The sequence below is a fragment of the Acipenser ruthenus genome, chromosome 8 (assembly GCF_902713425.1).
Source record: "Acipenser ruthenus chromosome 8, fAciRut3.2 maternal haplotype, whole genome shotgun sequence".
In the NCBI taxonomy this organism is placed as follows: Eukaryota; Metazoa; Chordata; class Actinopteri; order Acipenseriformes; family Acipenseridae; genus Acipenser; species Acipenser ruthenus.
The window spans coordinates 12,605,849-12,626,417 of NC_081196.1; the positions used below are offsets into that span (position 1 = coordinate 12,605,849).

Below are 20,569 nucleotides of genomic sequence, written 5' to 3' on the forward strand. Positions count from 1 at the left end.
ATCAAGATTGACCCCCATCCACCCCAAGTTATTTTCCATGTTTGTTTTTTTTTGGTTTTTTTTATGGGTTTAGTTTTTCACCTTTTTAATATTTTTTTTTTTAAAATAATTTTCACGGTTAAAAATATATTTGTTATGCATATTTTAAGATCACCAGCCTTGTAAAACCTTAGCTATCACTCCTTTAAAATAAACAGGGATAGAATTAATCAAATTAACAAATAAACCCAGCCTGCTCTTCGTGGTAAAATTGTACTCCTATGTCGGATTCACTCAGCGTAGTAATTGGTTAACAAAAATATGTAAGAGGTAATACATTTTATGTTAAAACTTTTGTTATCACGCCTTTAAAACAAGTAGCGATAAAACACAAAAATGCCCCTTATCTGGGTTACTGGGCTACCGGGGCCCTCCTTTGAAAACCAATTCTGCACAAGATGTTCTCACTAAGAGATTATACTATTGAACGATGACATGCTTCATAAAATAGATTATCGCTCGGCGGACTCCAAGAATGTTGGATGAGTGGTTGCGGGACATCACCCTTGGTGTTTCCCAATCGAAACAGATGGAGTTGTACGCTGAGGAGCATGGACTACTATGAACTTCTGTGACAACAATATCCTGTTGGATGTGCAACTCCAGTCCAGGATTCATAGGCATCACTCATTAATGCTGTACAGATCTGGAGCCAGCACAGTGGAATGCTGTGCCCACATTGCCTCTGTCCTGCAGTATTTGGGATACGTCAAGCCTCTGGTGGTCGCACTGCTCATTTTTCCTAAGTGCAGTAAAGACAAATATAGACATTTGCAATTCTATATTTTTTCAAGTATTTCTATAATAAAGCCAAAGTGTTTCTCATTTCAAAAATACCTCAGTCCTTCTCAACTCCGTACTGGATCTGGCCCTTCTAATGATATGGAGACAAAAATCAGGTGTGCTAGACTTTTATTTTTACTTTATATTTGTTATTACTGTGACAACAGGACAAACTTAATAGGTTAATCAATCATACACATTGATATAAATGAACGCAGTACCTCAGCTAAATACAAAAAAAGTAAGTTCACTTTTTATTCCAATTACGTGCTGCACAATCCCCAGCTAAGTCTAACAAAGGTATAACAATTTGCAATTATGTTATATTATAGAATTATACTTAAAACTAATATTCCAACATAATAGGTTGTGAAGGCCTTACTGTGGCCCACTGAATTAACTATAAAAGGATGGCACACACATTTTTTTCCTTGTGTGTATTTCAGGTTGCTTCACAACAAACAAAGCGGCAAGACACATTTTACAGTTTTTTTTGGTTTTTTTTATCAGTATGCGCAAGTAAAAATTGTCAGTTAAATTGAAATGGGGGCGTTGCACAAAGAAAAAGGACACCGTTTTGGTTTTCGTTTATTACTCTACTCATAACAGAACAAAACGTTGATCACTATAAGTAGCATTTACTGTGCAAGTTGGGCCAGGGTTTGGAAAGCGTGAAACATTTTTTAGTGATGTACCTGCAGCATCTGAAGCAGCACTTTGTTGACCCTGTTTTTTATGCTAATCCCACGTCACATTTTCGAAGCTGCCGCGCAAATTCTGGCAAGGTGATAATCGAGGCAAAACACGTTGTGATGCGTATTTCTAATAACAATTGTAAGAGCAACAAAATCAAACATACTACTGTCTATTATTTTTGGAAGTATCTCTTGCAGTCAACATTCAAATATCCGACTCAATTATCTCTGTCAGTGCACACTTGTATAACTAAAGGAACGGGCACAATATAGAAACAAAAACGAATAACTACTACATGCGTGTCTGTCACTCTTACTTAACTATTCCCTAACTAAACCTGCAATAGTTGGGTGAAATACAACTGCATGTAGACATAGTTTTGTCAAAAATCGTACCATATTGCCATGCAATTTAGCAACGGTTACTGTGACCAGAATCGTTGCAGAAGTATACAGAACCGAACTTATTTGTCCATTGGTTTATCGTTTAGATGAATTAATAAAGTTGAGAATACTATAGTTCTTGATTTTGAAAAGGTTCCATTCACGATGCTTGGGGAATACGGCTGACATGTATTTGCTCAAACCACTGCACTTTTATTAACGGGACCATTCAAGTTTCATAAGCGAAGGGGTGATTTAAGAAAATATCATCGTTTTGAAAGAACAACAAAGTCACATGTTTGAAAATGCTTGTCTTTGAATTTAAAAAAAAAAAAAAAATTCCATTAATAAAACTGTACATTTTACATCACAACCTCGGTCGTAATTTTTATTTCTTAATGTAGTTCAGTACACCCCTTAATGGTGAGATTTGGTGTGTTCCGAGAAATTGCTGTTGCCCCGGAAGGAAGGAGTTGCAGTGCCGGTGTGAGAAAGTGCAGCTCGTTTGTGTTTGCTGCTGGCTGGAGAATTGAGTTGATTTTTTTGTGCAAAAGGAAAACAAAGTGCCAGAATTACAGGTTTGAAAAATAAAATCCCTTTAATTTAACCATTCGAAAGATCTAGTGATCAAATATAACGAATCCTACTAAATTTGGCATCTTTATTTGGTTACAGTTGGTCTAAAACCCCATTAGTGGTGGTGATGAAGTCAGGCTAAATTTGCCGAGTGAACGCTGGCAGCAGATTGTAATGTTTCATTCCTGAAGGGAACGTGTAATAATCAAAAACAAATAAAAATGTTTGCAAAAGTAAAGTTAGGACGATCTAATATTAATGGGAAAAGTTATTGTTATAAAGATAGGGAGGGGCGAACATTGTGAATAAAGTGAATGCAATCTTATGAGCACAAAACATCCTTATTGTTCTCTTAAAAGAGTTTATATATTTGTCAGCGTCATGATGTGTGTGATAGACTTGCAGTCTGTGAACGTATTTTTTTCTAAAAAGATGACACGTATTTTATTTAACCAGTCGTACAGAAATGCATCGTTAACCGTGACAAATGAATAATCATGTAACAATACAAATTGAGGTGGACGCAAAGAAAAACAGCGACGGGGTGCAGTCATTTTGTGAATTTTTATTGAAACCTTTAGTTTTGATTATGGCACAAATCGTTTTAATACGTCAGGAAGGTGCATAAGTTACATAAGTGGGACAGCGCTCTAGCTCACTTGGTTTCGCATTTTTGCAGCAGTTTTTTTTTTTCAGCAAGCGGTGACGCAGTTTGTGTTAAAGATTAAAAAACTAAATGTACAGATAACGAACATGTTTAAGCTTATAGAAGACACAACACATGGACACAAAAAACCTTGTTCCACCAGGTTAATACTGTTTTTCGGGAGATTCTTCGGATTGGGGTTTGGGAGAAGGATACAGACTGGGATGCTACGAAGCACTGTAGGGTTATCTATTTGAATTTAATATTTTGTATAAAATTCATGAGAACCAAAGCCAAGATGAAACTATCTTTTGATAACCATGTCTTTATTGCGTTCAGAAAATGTTCTAGAAAAAATTGAAGTTACTTGTTTGCAAATAAAGTATAGCGCTGAATGTATCTAGTGAGCAAAACGTGTTTTTTTTATTTTTTGTCGTTTGTATTGTTATAGACTTGTGTGTTTTGTGTTTCAGAAGGAGCTGGCAGGCATTCAACAGGTATCTCAAACATTTGACAGGCTAGTAAGTACTCTGCATTTTTAATCAAAAAAGATGTGGAAAAACAACACAATTAAAAAAAAAAAAAATCTCATTACAGTGATGGAAACCTGGAATGGGTTAAACTGGGGGGCAACCTTTTTTGTTCAAGAGAGCCAAGTTAATGGGAATTTAGAGTGAGTGGTTTACAAATAAAACCCCATATAGATATAGGTGTGTGTGTGTGTGTGTATATATATATATATATATATATATATATATATATATATATATATATATATATATATATATGAGAGAGAGAGAGAATGATATATAGATATATACACAATTTGTGTACTTTAAAGTGCAATGTAAAAACTACATATTAAAAAGAAAATGTAAATTGATTATTCTACTTGCAGTGCACTGCTTTAATTAGACTTCTGCTGCTGCAAGGTTTTGCTCAGTTCTGTGAAGTCAGGTTCATAGCTGGTCAAATTTAGCTTCATGCAAACATACAAGCTTTCTTCTGTCAATCTTGAGTGCGGGTTGTTTTTGATGTGATTCAAGTGGGAGAATGCTTGTTCACATGTATAGGTGGAGCCAAACATCATTAAGAGAGCCAAACTGACATTCTGCATTGTGCCCTGTGTAAGTGGAGGTTCATTCCAAGTTTGCAGAATGAGCTTATCTTCGTGCTACAATTTCTTCAAATCAGTCCACTTGTGCAGTTTTGGTAGTTCTGCACGTTGCGGAGCAAGGGTTTCCAGATTAACATTTAGTGTGCAAAACTTTTCAATCCAAATGTCTCTCTTTGAAACAGTGGTGCATTTCTGTGGATGCTACTAGTACAGTCTTAAAGTGACGGTGAATGACAGTCATATTTGGTCATTTGAAAAGCCAGGTATGGCTCGCAAGCCTTAGGTTGCTGACCCCTGTGCTATGCAATAAGAGGCATCTTTCCATTCCTGCATTACAAGAATGCGATGTCATTGTTTATATTACAAGTTGTATTTCAAAGTAACCTTTGTAAATTTACATTAGTAGTGCACATTTAGCCTAGCTACAGTTTGACTAGAAAATCTACTGGGAAAAGCTTTTTTTCCCTAGGATACCCCCTACCAAGATGCAAAACCCTGTATTTGAGTTTTCAACAGTATAATCAAAATTCCAGTGTCCACACTGAAAACGAGAACATTTCTCTCTCCTCACCCAGACACTATAGGGGGACTTATTTGGATTCTGGCTTGAGTGCTTCCTGCTTACACAATTTCATACAGTGTAAACTCTGCTCTATTTCAAAGTTACAGAAAAACAAAATATTGGGTGGCTGCTACAACAGTTTAAAGGCAACATGGGTCTCTAACTCTCCCAATTCTACAAAGCATAAAAAAGTAAATAGATCTGTGTCCTTCTCGCTATTCAAATGAAAACATCTGTATTTAACAGTATATAATACATAGTTGGAATACTGTTGCTGTATTGGGTGAATTCCTCCTGTGGATATCACAGCAATTGGGATATATAGTGTACCTATAAAGGTATTTCTTGAGTGATGATGTCTGAATTTGACACTTTGCATTGCCATTGCACATTATGGTAATTCTGCGATAAGGCATATTTGTTCTATTCCATTACTATGCTAAATATGTTGCTACAATTGTATTATCTGTTTTACTATAAACAGGAAATAACCACTGTTCTTATATCATTTTTTTTTTTTTTTTAATAGAATATAGTAGAAGATTTGAATGGACAAGGTGATCAAAAAAACATAGGTAAATCCTCTTCTTATGTCATTCTTTGATCAGTATGATTTGAGCACGGTTTTGTTTTTGTAATTATATTTATTGTTAATTTAACCATAGGAACCCCCCAACCAAGCAGCTCTTCAAGTGTTCACACAATGCCTGTGAAAAAGAAAAGAAAGTCTTCAGGGCCAGAAGATGCTGGCATTAGGAAATGCAAGATTACAAGGTATCTCGCATGTTCAGGATTGTGAACGAGTTCCTATCTATTGACCTCTTGTGAGGTATTCTTGTTTGTCACTCTTACCACTGGTTTCATTGACCCCAATTACCACTAGTCATAAATGATCTAACCTGGTCTTGGCCAAGTTAGTCCATGATTAATGCAAATAGGACATTAAAAGTTGACACTTAATGTTAAACATTAAGAAATGATCTATAAACCATGTGGCTTATTGACTTGTTAGGAAAGATTGACTCTGAAAAGTCCCTAACAGTTATTGACATTTGTTTAGGAAGACAAATAGATGATTTTAAGGAAGTTAAAAGCAAATTACATTGGTTAACTCTGAAGTATGATATGATAAATATGATAATCTTAAGAAATCCTAGCAACTACAAATTGTTTTCAAATGACACATTCAGTCTTGGAATTTTCAAGGTATCAATTTAGTAGTAGTAGTATTATTATTATTTTTTTTTAATGTTTTTTTTCAAATTCGGTAAAGGTATTCAGGTATAGTCTGTCTGCTGGGTATTATGGTATGTATATCTCCTGAGTCCCTCAGAAGGATTCTTAACACTCATTTCCTCATGTAGCTTCTGCAGATCACAAGCACCTGGTAGATTGATAAATACGGAAGACCATTTTTCAAGCAAGAAGTGCACGTCTTGGTATTATGAATATGCAGGTATGTCTGGTTATCCTACTCCCTAACTACCACTGACTTCCACGACCTTTCATGAAAAGTAAAAGCAATCTCCTACACTGTGCTGTCTGGAAATAACCAAGTGACACTAGGCTTATCTGAACCATATACTGAATATAATATTGACGTTTGACATCGTTTCAAACAAATCATTGGGGGGGACCCTTTAGTCTACTATATATTTTTGTTTTAACACAGACCTTATGAAAATTTGTATTTATTGTATCATTAACCCATTACATGTGGATGTGAAGATTTTAAAAAGCTTATTTCTTCTTTTTAAAGGTCCTGATGAAGTTTTGGGTCCAGAAGGCATGGAAAAGTTCTGTGAAGACATTGGTGTGGAACCTGAAAATGTGAGTTTAGCTTTAGTGCGGTAAACAAGCATACGAAGCAACTTAAACTCTCTCTATCATTACTTCTGTACAAGTGATTTGTTTGAACTATGTATGCTATACTAGTAACTACATTGCATGCAGCTTGGTTTATGCTATTTGTAAAGCTCCCACTTCAACAGCAGATATAGCAAACATTTCAGATGCCAACATAATTTCAACCATTATTCATAATCAGCCATTATTCTGTGAAGACATTGGTGTGGAACCTGAAAATGTGTGTTTAGCTTTAATGCAGTGGACCAGTATAATAAATAGCTTAAGTTTTCTCTTTGTGAAACTATTTTTTCACATATCCATACTGCTTTATACAGGTTTGGAAACCATTCTATCAGAGATGCCATTCCCCTTATGCTATGACCCAAGGGGTGCCAATTTCTAGATTTGACTGCATTGCACTTTCTTGTTCTCCATTTTGATGTCAACAAAGAATATGAGCTTATTAAGTTGAAAAGTGAAAACAGCTTTAGGAGTAAAAGGCTAGTGTGTGTGAAATGACACAGAGGATGATAGATTTAATTTAATGTCCAGACATCAGGTAGCTGGGAGACTATGCAGAATGCAGTCCTGTGCTATGCCCATCAGTTTTCACTGTTAATGTTTTTTGAACTTTGTATTTATTCACATGTTTTTGCAGATTATCATGTTAGTCTTAGCCTGGAAATTGGAAGCCCCAAATATGGGCTTTTTCACAAAGGAAGAATGGCTAAAGGGAATGACCTTACTACAGTAAGAACTTTTGAAATGTCTTCTTTTTATTTCTTATTATTATTTATTTCTTAGCAGACGCCCTTATCCAGGGCAACTTACAATTGTTACAAGATATCACATTATACATTATTTCACATACAATTACCCATTTATACAGTTTTACTGGAGCAATCCAAGTAAAGTACCTTGCTCAAGGGTACAACAGCAGTGTCCCCCACTGGGGATTGAACCCACAACCCTCTGGTCAAGAGTCCAGAGCCCTAACCACTACTCCACACTTATGCTTGTCATTCTATATTGCAATTCAGAATGTATACCTGTGTTAAAAAACACCATTTGAAGTGATGTATATGGTGTGGGTTGTAATTTTTATTTATGTCATTAGAGGGCATCAGGAATGAACAAAAGCCTACACATACTGGAGGAAATACATACAGGCTTAAAGTATTGCATTTTACATGTTTACCAGCATACTACCTTCCTTTACTGGATATTATTGTTTATAAAGTTTTTTTGTGGAGAAAAATCTAAGCAAAAGTTGCACTTTATATTAAGTATAAGACTATAAACTGTTAACGTGATCTAGTGTTCCAGAATTGAGCTTATTCAATGCATTTCCTAGATGTGACTGTACAGAAAGGTTACAGAGCAAGCTTGATTATTTGCGATCCCAGCTAAATGATACTACAGCTTTCAAGAATATCTACAGATATGCCTTTGATTTTGCTAGGGTAAGTTCTCTTCTTTTGTCCATTTGAATATGTGTTTGTAAATGATTATGTAACTTCAAATACAGTGCTAAGGTCTTTTGTTTATTTTTAATTTCTTCATTCCAAGTCACGTGAAGCTGTGTCCCGGTTTTGGCTGCGAAGGTCACAGTCTCACATGCTTTTTTGGAATGAGGGAATTGGGCCATTGGGTAAAGGATTCCTGCAGATCGCATTGAATGTAGCTGAAAGCTAGAGATTAGTGGGGGCGGGTGGCGGGGGTTGAAAACCATTTTTCAAACCAGTTTTGCAAAAATGGTTAATGAAAGGAATTAAGTTATTACTCTTGAAGCAATTTTTTTCTGTGTTGCACCTGTTCACTTTGATATGTTCCTGTTCACTTACATATCTATAGGATAAAGACCAACGTAGCCTTGATATCGACACTGCAAAGTCTATGTTAGCTTTACTTCTAGGAAGAACATGGCCTCTCTTCTCAGTGTTTCATCAGTTTTTGGAGGTTTGTACTAGTGTTCTTTTTTCACTTGGCTGTTAATTGATTGTACATTTTGCTTGCTTCACACCTTGATCCTGTTATACACGATCTCCACCATGAAGAAAAACTTGACAAGTTGGGCTGTGATTGGAATAAGGGTTTGATAGATGTACTTGCACTTATGACAGCATTCAAATTGTTCTAGCACTTCTACCAATGTCACTTGCCGTTTCAATACTAGCCCATCTATACTATAACTGTTTTAACTGCTGATTGGATATTCAGAGAACATTATGGTCTGTGTGTTCACATTTATTGTAATTTTTTCTTTAAGTGATATTGGTAGTTGGTACACTTGTATGGCAGTCATTATGTAAGGAGCTCTTTTGATAAAAGGGGCACGTTATTTATTTGATCTTTTTTTTTATTTTGTAGCAATCCAAATATAAAGTTATGAACAAGGATCAGTGGTACAATGTCTTAGAATTCAGCAGAACAGTCCATGCGGATCTTAGTAACTACGATGAAGACGGTGCATGTAAGTAAATGTGTACATTATAAAAATAATAATAAAAATAATAATTGTGATTCTTCTTATAACACTTCCAGGTACATTTATATGCAGTATCAGAAGAATCTGAGACAGTGAGGTGGAGGCAGTTGGTCCATTTGATGTAGAATGACCCTATAGTATCGGATTGGATCTAAATTCTGTGGATTCCTGTTTTGTATGGTTATGAACTGGGTGTGCAACGTACAACAATAATTGGACATTTGTTAAATGTGGATAACAAGAAGGATCCACTGCGGCCTTAACTACTGAAACTAACCCAGTGTCAGTGCCCGAAGTTCACTTATTTATTTTATTTTTTTATTTCAGGGCCTGTTCTGTTAGATGAATTTGTGGAGTGGCAGAAGGCACGACTGGCATTATAACCAGGGGGAAGAAAGAGAAAAAAAAAAAAAGAAGAAAAGCACTAGTTTGGACGTTTTGTTTCTTTACCGCTCACACAAATTGCAAGGACAGCAGAGAATCCATAAACCATGGATTTAATTGTCAAAAGAGACTATTGCAGTGTTAATTTAAGAAGGGGAATTGTTATGTTTTACATTTGTCATGGCATTTAGTACATATCCAATGTTGTACGATCAACTGGCAGTGTTTCTTTGTTGGGTTTTTTGTTTTTGTTTTTTTTTGGTCTTACCCTGTTTATAGTATATGTTTTCAAAACCAATAATAAAGTATGTTAAAGTACCAGAATATGTCTCCATTTACATCCTGAGAAGGTATGTGCACAATTGGACTGTGTTTTATGGTTGACAGGAGTTGGGGAGCCCTAGTTGGCTGAGAGAATTCTAAATACCATAGCAATCTTATCAGATATTAACTGCCCCACCAATTTACTAACAGTTTTGTAGATTGTAATGGTTTATTTAAGGGGTCATGATATATTTACAGCCACAGGCCCTTCACATTACCTCACAGCAAAAGATGCTAAAATGAAGGGAGGACCTGGTCAGCCAAGATTGCATTTTAAACCTTGTGGAGTAGTTTAGGTATGTTTGGGGAATTTGGAAGCTCAGAAGTAGTGTATATGATTGTGTTTTTGTTAAGTGCAACTTAAATGTGTGAGGATACCAGAACTTTTGCATCAATGGTCCAAAATACCAGCCGCTTGCCTAATGTTGTGTCTCACTGCTTCCTTCAGGTAAACCTTACATTTGTCATGCCTAGTTTAGTAGTGCTGGGACAAATGTCCGAACGAACATGTGTTTTACATGTATTCAAAGGCAAAAACGTATGTTAGTGTCTGCCTGATATTACACAATTGATAGAAATGGGAAATACGTATCACAAAGTGTTTCGCCTTGCACAGATTTAACACCTTGCCAGAATATGTGCGGCAGTTATTAAAAATTGAAAAATACCTCTGTCTACGTGCGATTTCTATATAAAAAGATCAACACCGCTGCTTTTAGTCCTTTATTTACTCTGGCATTTTAAAGGGGGTTCAAGATTAGCATGTGCAGGCAACACAAGCAGATCGGGTACATCGCCCCAAAATGCAGCACTGGCCCAACTTGCAAATAAAATGTCTTGTGATTTATTTTTTTATTTTTATTTTTTCTAGTTTTTGGTAGAATAAGAGAAGTAAATAGTGTGTTTTTTTTTTTAATGCACCTTTTCCACATTTTATTTTTCACGTGTATTTATTTGTATGTACTGTTTTTACCTGTAATATACACAAGAATAATTTAACCTTAACTACTGTATGGCATCCTTTGTTTTGTAGTTAATTCAGTGGGGTAAAGTAAGGCCTATTCAACTTTAACAGTACAGTAATACAAACAGTAGTACATATAACTGCTAACGTTTTGCAAATGAACGAATTGTCTGAATCTTGAATGGATATCTGAACATGAAAATTCCATGTTTGTCGCAGATCTATAGTCCATAAACACAAACCACTGCTTTCACAGACCCTGATTTATGACTAATTTGAGACTAACTAATGTTATTTTAGGTAAAGTAGTGCAAGACTTGTGCTAATTGGGGTCTGGGAAACCAGCCAAAAGTCTATATTGGTGGTGTCACTTCATGATGTCAATGGCTCTAATTTTCTATCACAGCCATGGCATGTAAAGTGTTTGGGGAATAAAGATGTTCGTGGGCCCCCAACAATTTTGTAGTTACTAATGTGGCCCTCCCCATTTTATCATTGCTATATATTGAGTAACTTTGTATAATTGATAAAAACACACTGACTAACCATATACAAAATTGCTCTTGCTATAACAATTGGAAGATGAAAACAGAAATGGTAACAAAAAAGGTTCAGATTAACAAAACTTCACCATGTGACCAGTACACTGGCCTGGAGTGCAAAACAAGGTTATTGACTGTTTTCATACATTACTGTTCGGTGCAGTTTGTACCACAAAGGTCAAATTTAATTTATTTACTTGACAAAGGTTTTATACAGTATTACATTTACAAGTGTTAAGTAATTGGCTTAACTTGATCATCCCTGAGAAGTCTTAAAAATGAATTGTATTGTTAACAAGAGGTATGTTCATTTCAATATCACAGGAGTGTAAAGAAAAAATATATATATAGTGTGTCTATAATAATTTCTCCTTTTAAAGTGTTTTCATTTGCTTAAGTTTGATTTCAGTGTTATTTCTACTTTCATATCCACCTACTGGCCAGCCATCAATTGCACAATTATTATACAGCATATCAGTGCTGCTTTAAACCATTATCTGGGCAATTCTGGTCTACTGGACTGTTTAATCTTTTCTGAATTTGCAAATGCATTTTCTACAAAAAAAATTCCGTAATTGCTTTTTTTTGACTCATGACCTGATCTTCTAATGTGGCCGATTGACTTGCCTGGATAAGGGTTAAAAGTGAAGTCTAATCTGAAAGCCAAGTGCATCCTTATTTTTTTATATTAAACATGCCATTTCCATCAATGTTTGACTGTTTCTGATTCTTGTTTAATTCTGAATTGAAGTCATCTGCAAATGCTACGCTCATAATTGCATTCAGCCGAGTCAGGGACAATGACCTCCGTTTCATTCTCTGCTCGCTCTCGGACTCAAACTCTTCTGAACTTTTAATGTGATCGTACAGCTTTCCTTCTTCATCATAGTTGTACAGCTTGATAACCCTTCGCTTGGCTGCCTTGGGCTGGTGTTGAGACAGATCTCCTGACTCCTCACTGGACGAAGGACCTTCCTGGTTGTCTTTATTCATGCCTGAGTTCTGATCTCTCTGGTTTAGGTCAACCGGTTTCTCTTCATTGTGACTGCTCTCTCCATGTGCTTCTGGATTTTCACTTCTTTTAGCTGTTTTATCAAGGTTGGCTTTGGGACACATTCCATAATCAGGCTTTTCCTCTTCAGTAATTACATCAGAACTTCCTTCATGCATTTCTATTTTGAGAAAGTCTTGTTTAGCTTTCATGTTTTCTTCCTCTGAACAAAGAGGTTTGTCTAAATCCAGCCCTTTCTTTTTATTGTGAAGACCGGCACTATTTTCAGCATTTGTTCCTGGCTCTTCAGGAAATGCTGCACATGATGTATTGGACTCAAATGTCTGTGGGGAGTTTGGAATGATTGCACTGTGGCTAAACAGTTTTTCAGAAAGAATAATATCGGCAGAGTGTTGGACAGGAGCCACTTTTGTATAATCGCAAACAGGGAAAATGATGTAGTCTGCTTCACTGTTTTCTCCTATTGCTGGTAATGCACTTGTAATGTTATCTGTTGAGAGGTTGCTGTTGAGACAGTGTTCTGCATCAGAGTGACTGGTTCCATGTGCATACCTTGGTGCGTCTACTTGACCATGTAGACTTTGAGCTGATTCATTGTGTGCGCCCTCTGATATCTCTGTGTTTTGTGATTGTCCATCTCCTTTACGAGGTGGGAACTTCAGTCTGGGTGCTGGTCGCGGTGGTGAAACATCATATTCTTTGTCTGGTTCAGGAACCTCAAGGGAAATTGTTTTATGAGCATTGCTGGGTTTTGCATAGGTACATTCCTGGCCACTACTGGAATCCTGTGCTATAGACTCTGATCCTTTGGGAATGTCATAGATTGGTGTTTCTTCTTTTGGGTCTTCATTAATTGCAAATACCATGTTTTCATAATGCCTTGGCTCTGTTTTCAATTCAAGACCTAGTTTGGCTTTTGTCGCATTTCTGCGGTGCTTTATTTTCCTGCAGCACTCAATGAAGAACGGACTACTGATGGCACCAAGAATGACAGCACCTAAGAAAGTAACGATGACAGAAGCAGCAATAGCAGAGGCAAAGTGCTCCTCCGACACTAACTCTACATATTGCTCATACTCCCTTTTTTCCCTTAATCGCCCCCTTTCTAGAATACCGTGATCCATTAAATTGACCTTATAAAGGGTTATCATTTGTCCTTCTTCATAGCCAAAGACACAGTAATATATTCCAGAGAGGTGAGCGGAGAGCCTGACAATCTTTAAACTCCCATCACTCAACACAAAGGTATGGTCTTCACTGCTGTAAATTGTCGTGGTTTTGTGTTTCCTAAGTGGAGTCTGCCAGTAAAGTACGTGTCCTGCAAAAGATCAAACAACACAGGTCAAAGAAGCATACTGAGTTTGTTTAACAGAGACAGAAGAAGGTTCAGCCATTGTATTCTACATAGTTTGTGGTGTGCCTCATAGTACTGTGCAGGATTCAGTTTTCATTTAAATGAGCTTGGAAGCCACAGTTATTATTGCTGGACTACCTATAGAAAATGAAATAAAAAGGGGCAGAAAGTCTACCGGGGGGGCATCTGGCTTCCAGTTAATAGCTAAAGCGCCAATGCTGTATATGTAGAAATATTACCTTTTTTATTCTTTGTCTCACATGCAAGTTTTAACCCCCTTCCAGCTGGGACTGTCACCGTGACAACGTGTGCAACTCGGAGGGACTCTTTGCATGTCAGCTGCTCCTGGTTGACTGTTGACAGGTAGTGACCAGCAAGAGGCCCAGTGTGACATCTGATTCTCTGTGCCAGTGAAGCGGGAGCAGACCGTTTCAGCTCGTACATGTTGCAATTGCACTGCCAAGGATTATCATGTAAAACTAAATCGGTTTCCTGGGCAGCAAAGGCTTGGAAGGCCTTGGGAGGGATCGTTTCAAGCATGTTGCAGCTCAGATTCAGCACCTTAATAATAATAATAATAATAATAATAAATATAATAATAATAAATGTCAGTAACATAGCTCCCTAACACTTGTGTAAATACAAAACCTGAGCAGTCATAAAAAAGTCAATCTTCATCACTAACATCCACAGTATGTAAAATGTAAGGATGGCATACAGACAGGTGGACAGAGTCCTTCATAGATTCTGATACTCTTTATGAACTTGTGCTAAAAAGGAATATACCATTGTAATTGCCTAAGGGGTTGACTTGATCAACCTATACCCCGCTGAGATAAGACACAGCTAGATTATTATTTTTTTAAAGCATCAATCACTTATGCCTGGATACCCTTGATTAAGATTTTAATATAATGCAATCCAGAGGACTGGATGTATGTCGACTGGTGCCTTCAGTATATCACTATAGTGGCTGATAATGGATTTGGATTCATACTGGATAGATCAATATATGTATCAATTAACTATCCATCTCTCTATATCATCCATCTGTCTGTCTCCGTTTCTACTGCCCCTTACATTTGATTTTCAGTTTGCAATGTTTTTACCTTGAGCTGAAAAAGACCGTCAAATCCCTCCCCAGCAACTCTGGATATCAAGTTGTGCTGCATGTGCAGTTCAGCCAGCGAGCCGCAGCCTCGGAAACTTCCAGAATCAACCGAGACAATCTTATTGCTTGCTAGAGAGAGGACTTTGAGGCTGGCCATGAACTTCACTGCAGAAAGAAGTGTTAATAAAACAAACGCTAAGTTCCACCATAACAACAGAAACAGCCTACTTTAAATCCTTAATGTGGCCTCAGTAGGCCTCTAAGAAACATGTCAAATCTCTAAGTACAGGTGGTACACCATCAGTAATTTATCCCAACAGTAAGAAGTACCACATTGAACAAATGTGCCATTTCTCACATCCACTAAGTGCAGAGTTTTGCAGGGTGGCAGGTTAATGCTTACACTCTTGTATGTGGTGTAGATAGAGGCAAGTTAATGCTTACACTCTGTATGCGGTGTAGATGGAGGTTTGACATTATTCTGAGTGCTCTATTGATGCCACAGGGGTGCTTTAAACTTCAAAATTTTTTAAAAGTTGCCAGGATGTGAAATCAATATCAATGTATATCAATGGCTCTGATAAAGAATTTAAAGATATTAAAGATGTTAATAGGATCATAGTTTAATAAGAATACCCAATCCCAAACATACATTATTAGTACTGAATGGCTGAATTGTGGATATTGATTTAAATCATAAGAATAAATTATCTTTGGATGTTCTTTTAATTCTGCAATTACAATATCCAACCACTGGGTGGTGTGCACTACATTAAAAAATCTATTAAAATGAAGTGGAACAATACACATGGGATTTTAAATGATTTACTTCCAAACTGAAGAAATCAATAAAAGTTACCTTGTGTTTTGCTTCCTTAAAATTAATTTAAAAATATTGCTTAACAAGTAAAAAGTCGCACACTAACTGCATTATAATGAAAACTTAATAGACACTCCAGTTTGCTTGATATTCTCCCATTTGACAAATGTCTCCCTTGTTTCTCACTTGCCACCTGCAAAGCTGTTAATGTAAATGGCAGCTTGGAGCTTTTCCCTCTCGTTTACTGCTTTGTTGGGAGTGAGCAGATGTTAACCCTACTGTACGTACCTGCTGGAATTTGAATAAGCCTGTTGCTCTGTAACCACAAAGCTTGTAGACTAAGAAGGTCGTGAAACAGAGGGACTTCTGAAATGACATTTCGTCCCAGATGAAGTTCCTTGAGTTTTAAAAGCCCCTGGAATGAGTCATCCCTTAGTGTTCTGATCCTATTGTCACTCAGGTCCAGTTGTTCGAGGTTTGGAAAACTCCCAAAAGCCCTGTCTGCTATTTTTCCAATGCGATTGTGGCTGAGGTTGAGTTTGAGTGTGTTAAAAGCATAGTGGGGAAAATCTGATCTTCTTACATGTGAAATTTGGTTTACACCCAATTGAATGGAGCAGGCTTGTACTGGTATTCCTTGAGGAACAGCCCGTAGGTCCTTGTTGATGCAGTTTACTGTCAGATTATTGCTATTTATCCACAACCATTGGCACGAGTCGGCAGTGTCATTCGATGGCACACAACAAGCATGGCATAGAAAATATAAGCAAAACAATAGGGATTGCTTTGAGTCAGGGCCTGTTTTCATCTTTACAATTCCTGGAAGAGATACAGGTCAATTATAATAGGCACAATAGACGTGAAAGCTGGAGCTAGCAACAAAATATTGAAAAGGATACTTTCTATCATCTAGCTTTATATCCTATTATGTGAATTATCTGTATGACAGACACTTGCCCCCTATACCCCCTGTTCAATGCAATAGTCTTCTGTAGTGCACTGTGTAAAAAAGCACTGTTGCAGGAAATCATAAAGAAATGGAAGTACGGCAAAATTACTGTGGAAACTGGATATCATGGAGCCGAAACCTCAAACCTCACATGACATCAATATCGCTGCCATATCGGAGATCAATGTTATGGTCACCAGCTGTATAATATATATATATATATATATATATATATATATATATATATATATATATATATATATACATATATATACATATATATATATATATATATATATATATATATATATATATATATAGTTCATAGTATAGTTTAGAAATTAAACAAAAAAATGAAGGTTTGTGACTCACCCACAGATGCCAGTCAGCAGTTACAAAGAATGCAGCCAAAGAGCTTTATAAATTAATCTTCCTTTTCAGCTTCTTTAATAGAATTTCAATTGGAACAGTAGCCTTCTACTGTATGTTTTGTATTTAGCTCCCTGCGAGTGATTGTTTTTTTTTGTTGTTTTTTGTTGAGGTGTAAAGTGCAATCTTCACATGATTCCATCCTTAAAGTTAAAAATTAACCGTTAGTTTACCATCAGCTGACACAGATCCCATTGTGATTTGGGGAGATGATCTTATTTGCTCCCCATTATAGAATGTGCCTCCACGGTGATCAGAATAATATTGACTAGATTAGTATGAGCTCCCAGAATGTAAAAAAATCAATATAGTAACACTTTACAGAGAATTACACAATTGTACGTTTCTATGTCATTTGTTATAATCATTATATGATTCTACAAAGTCATAAGCTACTACACAATCCTATGTAAGTAATTGTAAAGGAATTTACATACATTGTAAAGGTTAATGTTAGTCTAGTGTTTGTTTAGGTGTAGAGTAAACTAGGATTTAAACGCGTTAAAACTGTAGCTTAACTTTGTATCTCTTTATAGCACTCACAGCGTGACCAAGAAACGGAAAATGGAAATTATTATTATTATTATTATTATTATTATTATTATTATTATTATTATTATTATTTACTTTTGGCATTGCCACCAGAGGGAGATGTTGATCTGAATACATGTTGAATAAAACGAGTACAGATTTTTGGTCTTGCGTTTCAGAATATGATTTGGAGTGAGACATGTATAGTTGGAACCTTTTTAGCATTAATGCAACCGTATATTTAAGAAAAAAAATAAAAGAATTGTTGGAAAATGATATTTGCCTCATTTTCCCGTGTAGTTTTTGTATACAGATGGTGAAAGGTGGGGAATAAGTAGTCAAAAACACTCGACTACACGTGTATTTAAAACATGAACACAAACTGACAGCATTAAAAAGTGTGTTATAAAGTCAGACAATAGACAATTACAAAGTAATTTTCAATGACGACGTCTTATGTGTATATAACAATACACGTATCTGGCAGAATATTATGGAAACGCAGCTCCACGTGACCACTGTTCAACTTCAAGTATCAGACCCGTGCACAGGTAGCATATTGCACATGCCTACTCAGGAGTCAGCATTATCAGTAACAACGGTGCTTCAAAACAGAACAGAACAGGTGAGAAGCTATATAAATAAGCAGAGGATGAGGAGTAGTAAGAAACTGAGATTATATTTCTGTAACTAAAAATCCCGCTGGCGAAACTGAATGAACTGCACGCTTTTACACCCTTACTCGGCTGCCCTGCGAGAGAGCAATTCACTTCCAATTATACATTTACGTGTCTGAGAATCAATGTAATGAATAAAGAAAGCCACCTAAATAGCTATTTTCAACAAATTACCTACGTTCTATCGGCTGTCCATTATTATATAAACGAATACTAGACATGCTTTTGCAAACACAGTCTGTATTTGTGTGCTGCGAGTGGTCGCACATGCGCAGTTGGGCTGTGTCGAGCGCCGCTGTCTGGCAGCTCCTCCCAAATGTGTGTATTTTTACTTGAGTGCCAGAGGCTGTGCAGCACAGAACAGCGATCACACTGCTGCTGGATCCCAGGAGTAGTAGACAGAATACGTCACCGAGGGACAAGGACGCCACTCAGGTAAGGAAAACATACTAGGACCTCGCTTTTTCAGTGATGTGTTTAAACCTGTTGAAAACAGATACAGCACAAGACACACTCTACGAGGAAGCTGACTCCAGCAGCTCTGCCGAAATACGATCCCATTAAAAATCTGTTCAGCATCGTTGCATTGTTACTACAACACCGCGTCCCCTATCATTTGTTTATTATGTTAACGCTTTGTCTGTTAGACAGTTTGCATCAACATAGGGGGGATAGAGTGTCGTGCATGAAGTATGAAATTTAGAATGTCAGAATGCAATGTCTTTTACTTTGATGATGAGAGTTCTGGGCACTGGTTTGAGTGGGTGGATTTGTTTTAAATCATGAATTTGGTTCTCACCCATACAGGGACACTCCTTCTTAAACAGGGTTCTGACTTATTTTCTATGCTGAATACAATGTATCCAAGCATTTTGGACGATGAATTGTTTCACAAGAAGTTCCACACCCAATATAGTTTTCTCTCTTTGCCTAATCGGGAATGTTGTATTGATACAAACACAGAGCCCCACCTTGCCCTGGAGTAAATCCGTACGTCAACATACAAAAAAAAATGTCAATACACTGTGGTTTTAATATTTAAATACATGAGCTAAATAGGTTTGACAACGGTATGCCTGTACCAGTAGTTTGAGGCAGTATATGAAAAATGTGTTTGTTGCTGTTCGTGGTAGTGCTTCCTTCTGTTTTTAACCTTTCAGTATTTGGAAGCTGTAACTCTCAGAAGACTGAAGAGATACTTCCGCTAACCCTAACCACTGCAGTACTGTTACAGTTTCAGTCATGGTCACAGTCTGATATCATTTGTTTTTAGGACATGTGATTTTTGGAAACTTAAGTTGTAATGGCGAAACGGGTTTAATATAAGTATGACTCTAGTTCATTGGCAAATGTATTTCTTTTATAATTCAGACTTTTGGTTACTCAGAAGTCTCTTGTATTTTAGCACAACATGCATTTTGGAACATTTTGGCTGGTTATACATTAAGGCAAGCCTCCATAAACTTCACTGAACTTGGTTTATTTTGAAGAGGTTTTGTTTCATTGCTTGTATGTATGCTGATACTTTATTATGCAGAGATGCTGCTTTCTGGTACCCAAGCAGGTCCTGTGCTGTAGGCCCGTTTCAAGCCATTTGCATTGTGTTTTAACATTCCCCTTACTGTCTTATGGTGTTTACAACCCTTTGCTCTAATACAGAGTGGTGATGTTTTTCTAGATATGCCTTTACCTGACTTTAACCTGCTTTGAGCGTGTCTGTAGAATCCGAAGTGCCAGGTCTGACCACATTTCCTCATTCCATTCACCACCAGCCTCTCTGTCTATTATTTGGTCAATGTAGAGTAGGAGGGGCTAGCAGAGTTGAGAGGTTACTGTCACATGATTTGACTGGAATGAGAAAGGTTGTTCAGTGTCAACACTTTGGATTCTGTAGCTGAGCTCAAAGCCAGTGAAAGGCAGATTCAGAGAAAATTGATAATAACTCATAATAATATTGGAGCAACATAACCTGGAACTAGAACTACTCAGAAATGATTGCAAACACCATGAAATGATGATTAAAATCACATTTGAAACTATTTACTCTTGAAGAAAATGGGATTGGTGGTGCATGTTGGGGTTGCTTCTTCATTAAACCATTGTGTCACACCTTAATCACCATCCAGCTTCAAGTGAACTTGGATGAAGTAGAAAATAGAAGCCATGACCATACTGCCTTCTAACCAATTCTATTAGAGCAATGTAGATAAGAGAGCAGATGATATAGTGTGGTTATAAAGTCCCACCGCCTAGTTATTAAAGGAAATACAACATTTGAATTCAGTACAGTAAGCCAAAGATTTGGGAGTGAGCGTGCCAGACAAGTGATTAGAG

General features: G+C 36.8%; 3 protein-coding genes, 1 long non-coding RNA gene and 1 other non-coding gene across 6 annotated transcripts in view; 2 read left to right on the plus strand and 3 right to left on the minus strand.

Moving 5' to 3' along the window:
- Window positions 1-400: 400 nt before the first annotated feature.
- LOC117405335 (uncharacterized) lies at window positions 401-2,098 on the minus strand. The gene is made up of 3 exons (XR_009329329.1): window positions 1,518-2,098; window positions 877-913; window positions 401-781 (listed from the first exon to the last, which is right to left on the minus strand). It is a non-coding gene; the product is annotated as an uncharacterized LOC117405335 (long non-coding RNA).
- A 244-nt stretch (window positions 2,099-2,342) lies between these two features.
- On the plus strand, window positions 2,343-9,846 carry LOC117972791 (DCN1-like protein 5). Of its 2 annotated transcripts, XM_059028525.1 has the most exons (12): window positions 2,352-2,479; window positions 3,287-3,362; window positions 3,597-3,644; window positions 5,332-5,377; window positions 5,468-5,576; window positions 6,167-6,258; window positions 6,562-6,632; window positions 7,309-7,400; window positions 8,005-8,113; window positions 8,505-8,609; window positions 9,021-9,123; window positions 9,466-9,846. In XM_059028525.1, exons 2-12 carry the CDS (start codon window positions 3,348-3,350, stop codon window positions 9,519-9,521), a joined length of 846 nt encoding a protein of 281 aa, XP_058884508.1. In that variant the 5' UTR covers window positions 2,352-2,479; window positions 3,287-3,347; the 3' UTR covers window positions 9,522-9,846. The 2 variants fall into 2 exon arrangements, with proteins under 2 accessions (XP_034778904.1, XP_058884508.1); XM_034923013.2 differs by lacking the exon at window positions 3,287-3,362 and having other exon boundaries at window positions 2,343-2,479.
- A 1,664-nt stretch (window positions 9,847-11,510) lies between these two features.
- On the minus strand, window positions 11,511-14,264 carry LOC131696765 (uncharacterized). The gene is made up of 2 exons (XM_059028524.1): window positions 13,958-14,264; window positions 11,511-13,682 (listed from the first exon to the last, which is right to left on the minus strand). Exons 1-2 carry the CDS (start codon window positions 14,256-14,258, stop codon window positions 12,028-12,030), a joined length of 1,956 nt encoding a protein of 651 aa, XP_058884507.1. The 5' UTR covers window positions 14,259-14,264; the 3' UTR covers window positions 11,511-12,027.
- Window positions 14,265-14,833: 569 nt separating this feature from the next.
- LOC117406000 (uncharacterized) lies at window positions 14,834-17,115 on the minus strand. The gene is made up of 3 exons (XR_009329330.1): window positions 16,971-17,115; window positions 15,938-16,468; window positions 14,834-14,994 (listed from the first exon to the last, which is right to left on the minus strand). It is a non-coding gene; the product is annotated as an uncharacterized LOC117406000 (transcript).
- A 1,437-nt stretch (window positions 17,116-18,552) lies between these two features.
- Window positions 18,553-20,569, plus strand: part of LOC117405852 (calpain-5) — a 41,001-nt gene continuing 38,984 nt past the window's right edge. The window contains exon 1 of the mRNA XM_034009264.3: window positions 18,553-18,670. The gene's annotated coding sequence lies outside the window, so the exon portion shown is untranslated. The remainder of the gene's footprint in view (window positions 18,671-20,569) is intronic.

Excerpts from the sequence above, each read along its gene's own strand:
- LOC117972791 (XM_059028525.1), top strand. Across the intron at positions 6,259-6,561 it reads TTGGTATTATGAATATGCAG|GTCCTGATGAAGTTTTGGGT; the intron begins GTATGTCTGGTT and ends TTCTTTTTAAAG. Across the intron at positions 8,114-8,504 it reads ATGCCTTTGATTTTGCTAGG|GATAAAGACCAACGTAGCCT; the intron begins GTAAGTTCTCTT and ends ACATATCTATAG.
- LOC131696765 (XM_059028524.1), bottom strand. The coding sequence starts at position 14,258 with ATGCTTGAAACGATCCCTCCCAAGGCCTTCCAAGCCTTTGCTGCCCAG. Across the intron at positions 13,683-13,957 it reads TGAGACAAAGAATAAAAAAG|GACACGTACTTTACTGGCAG; the intron begins GTAATATTTCTA and ends GATCTTTTGCAG.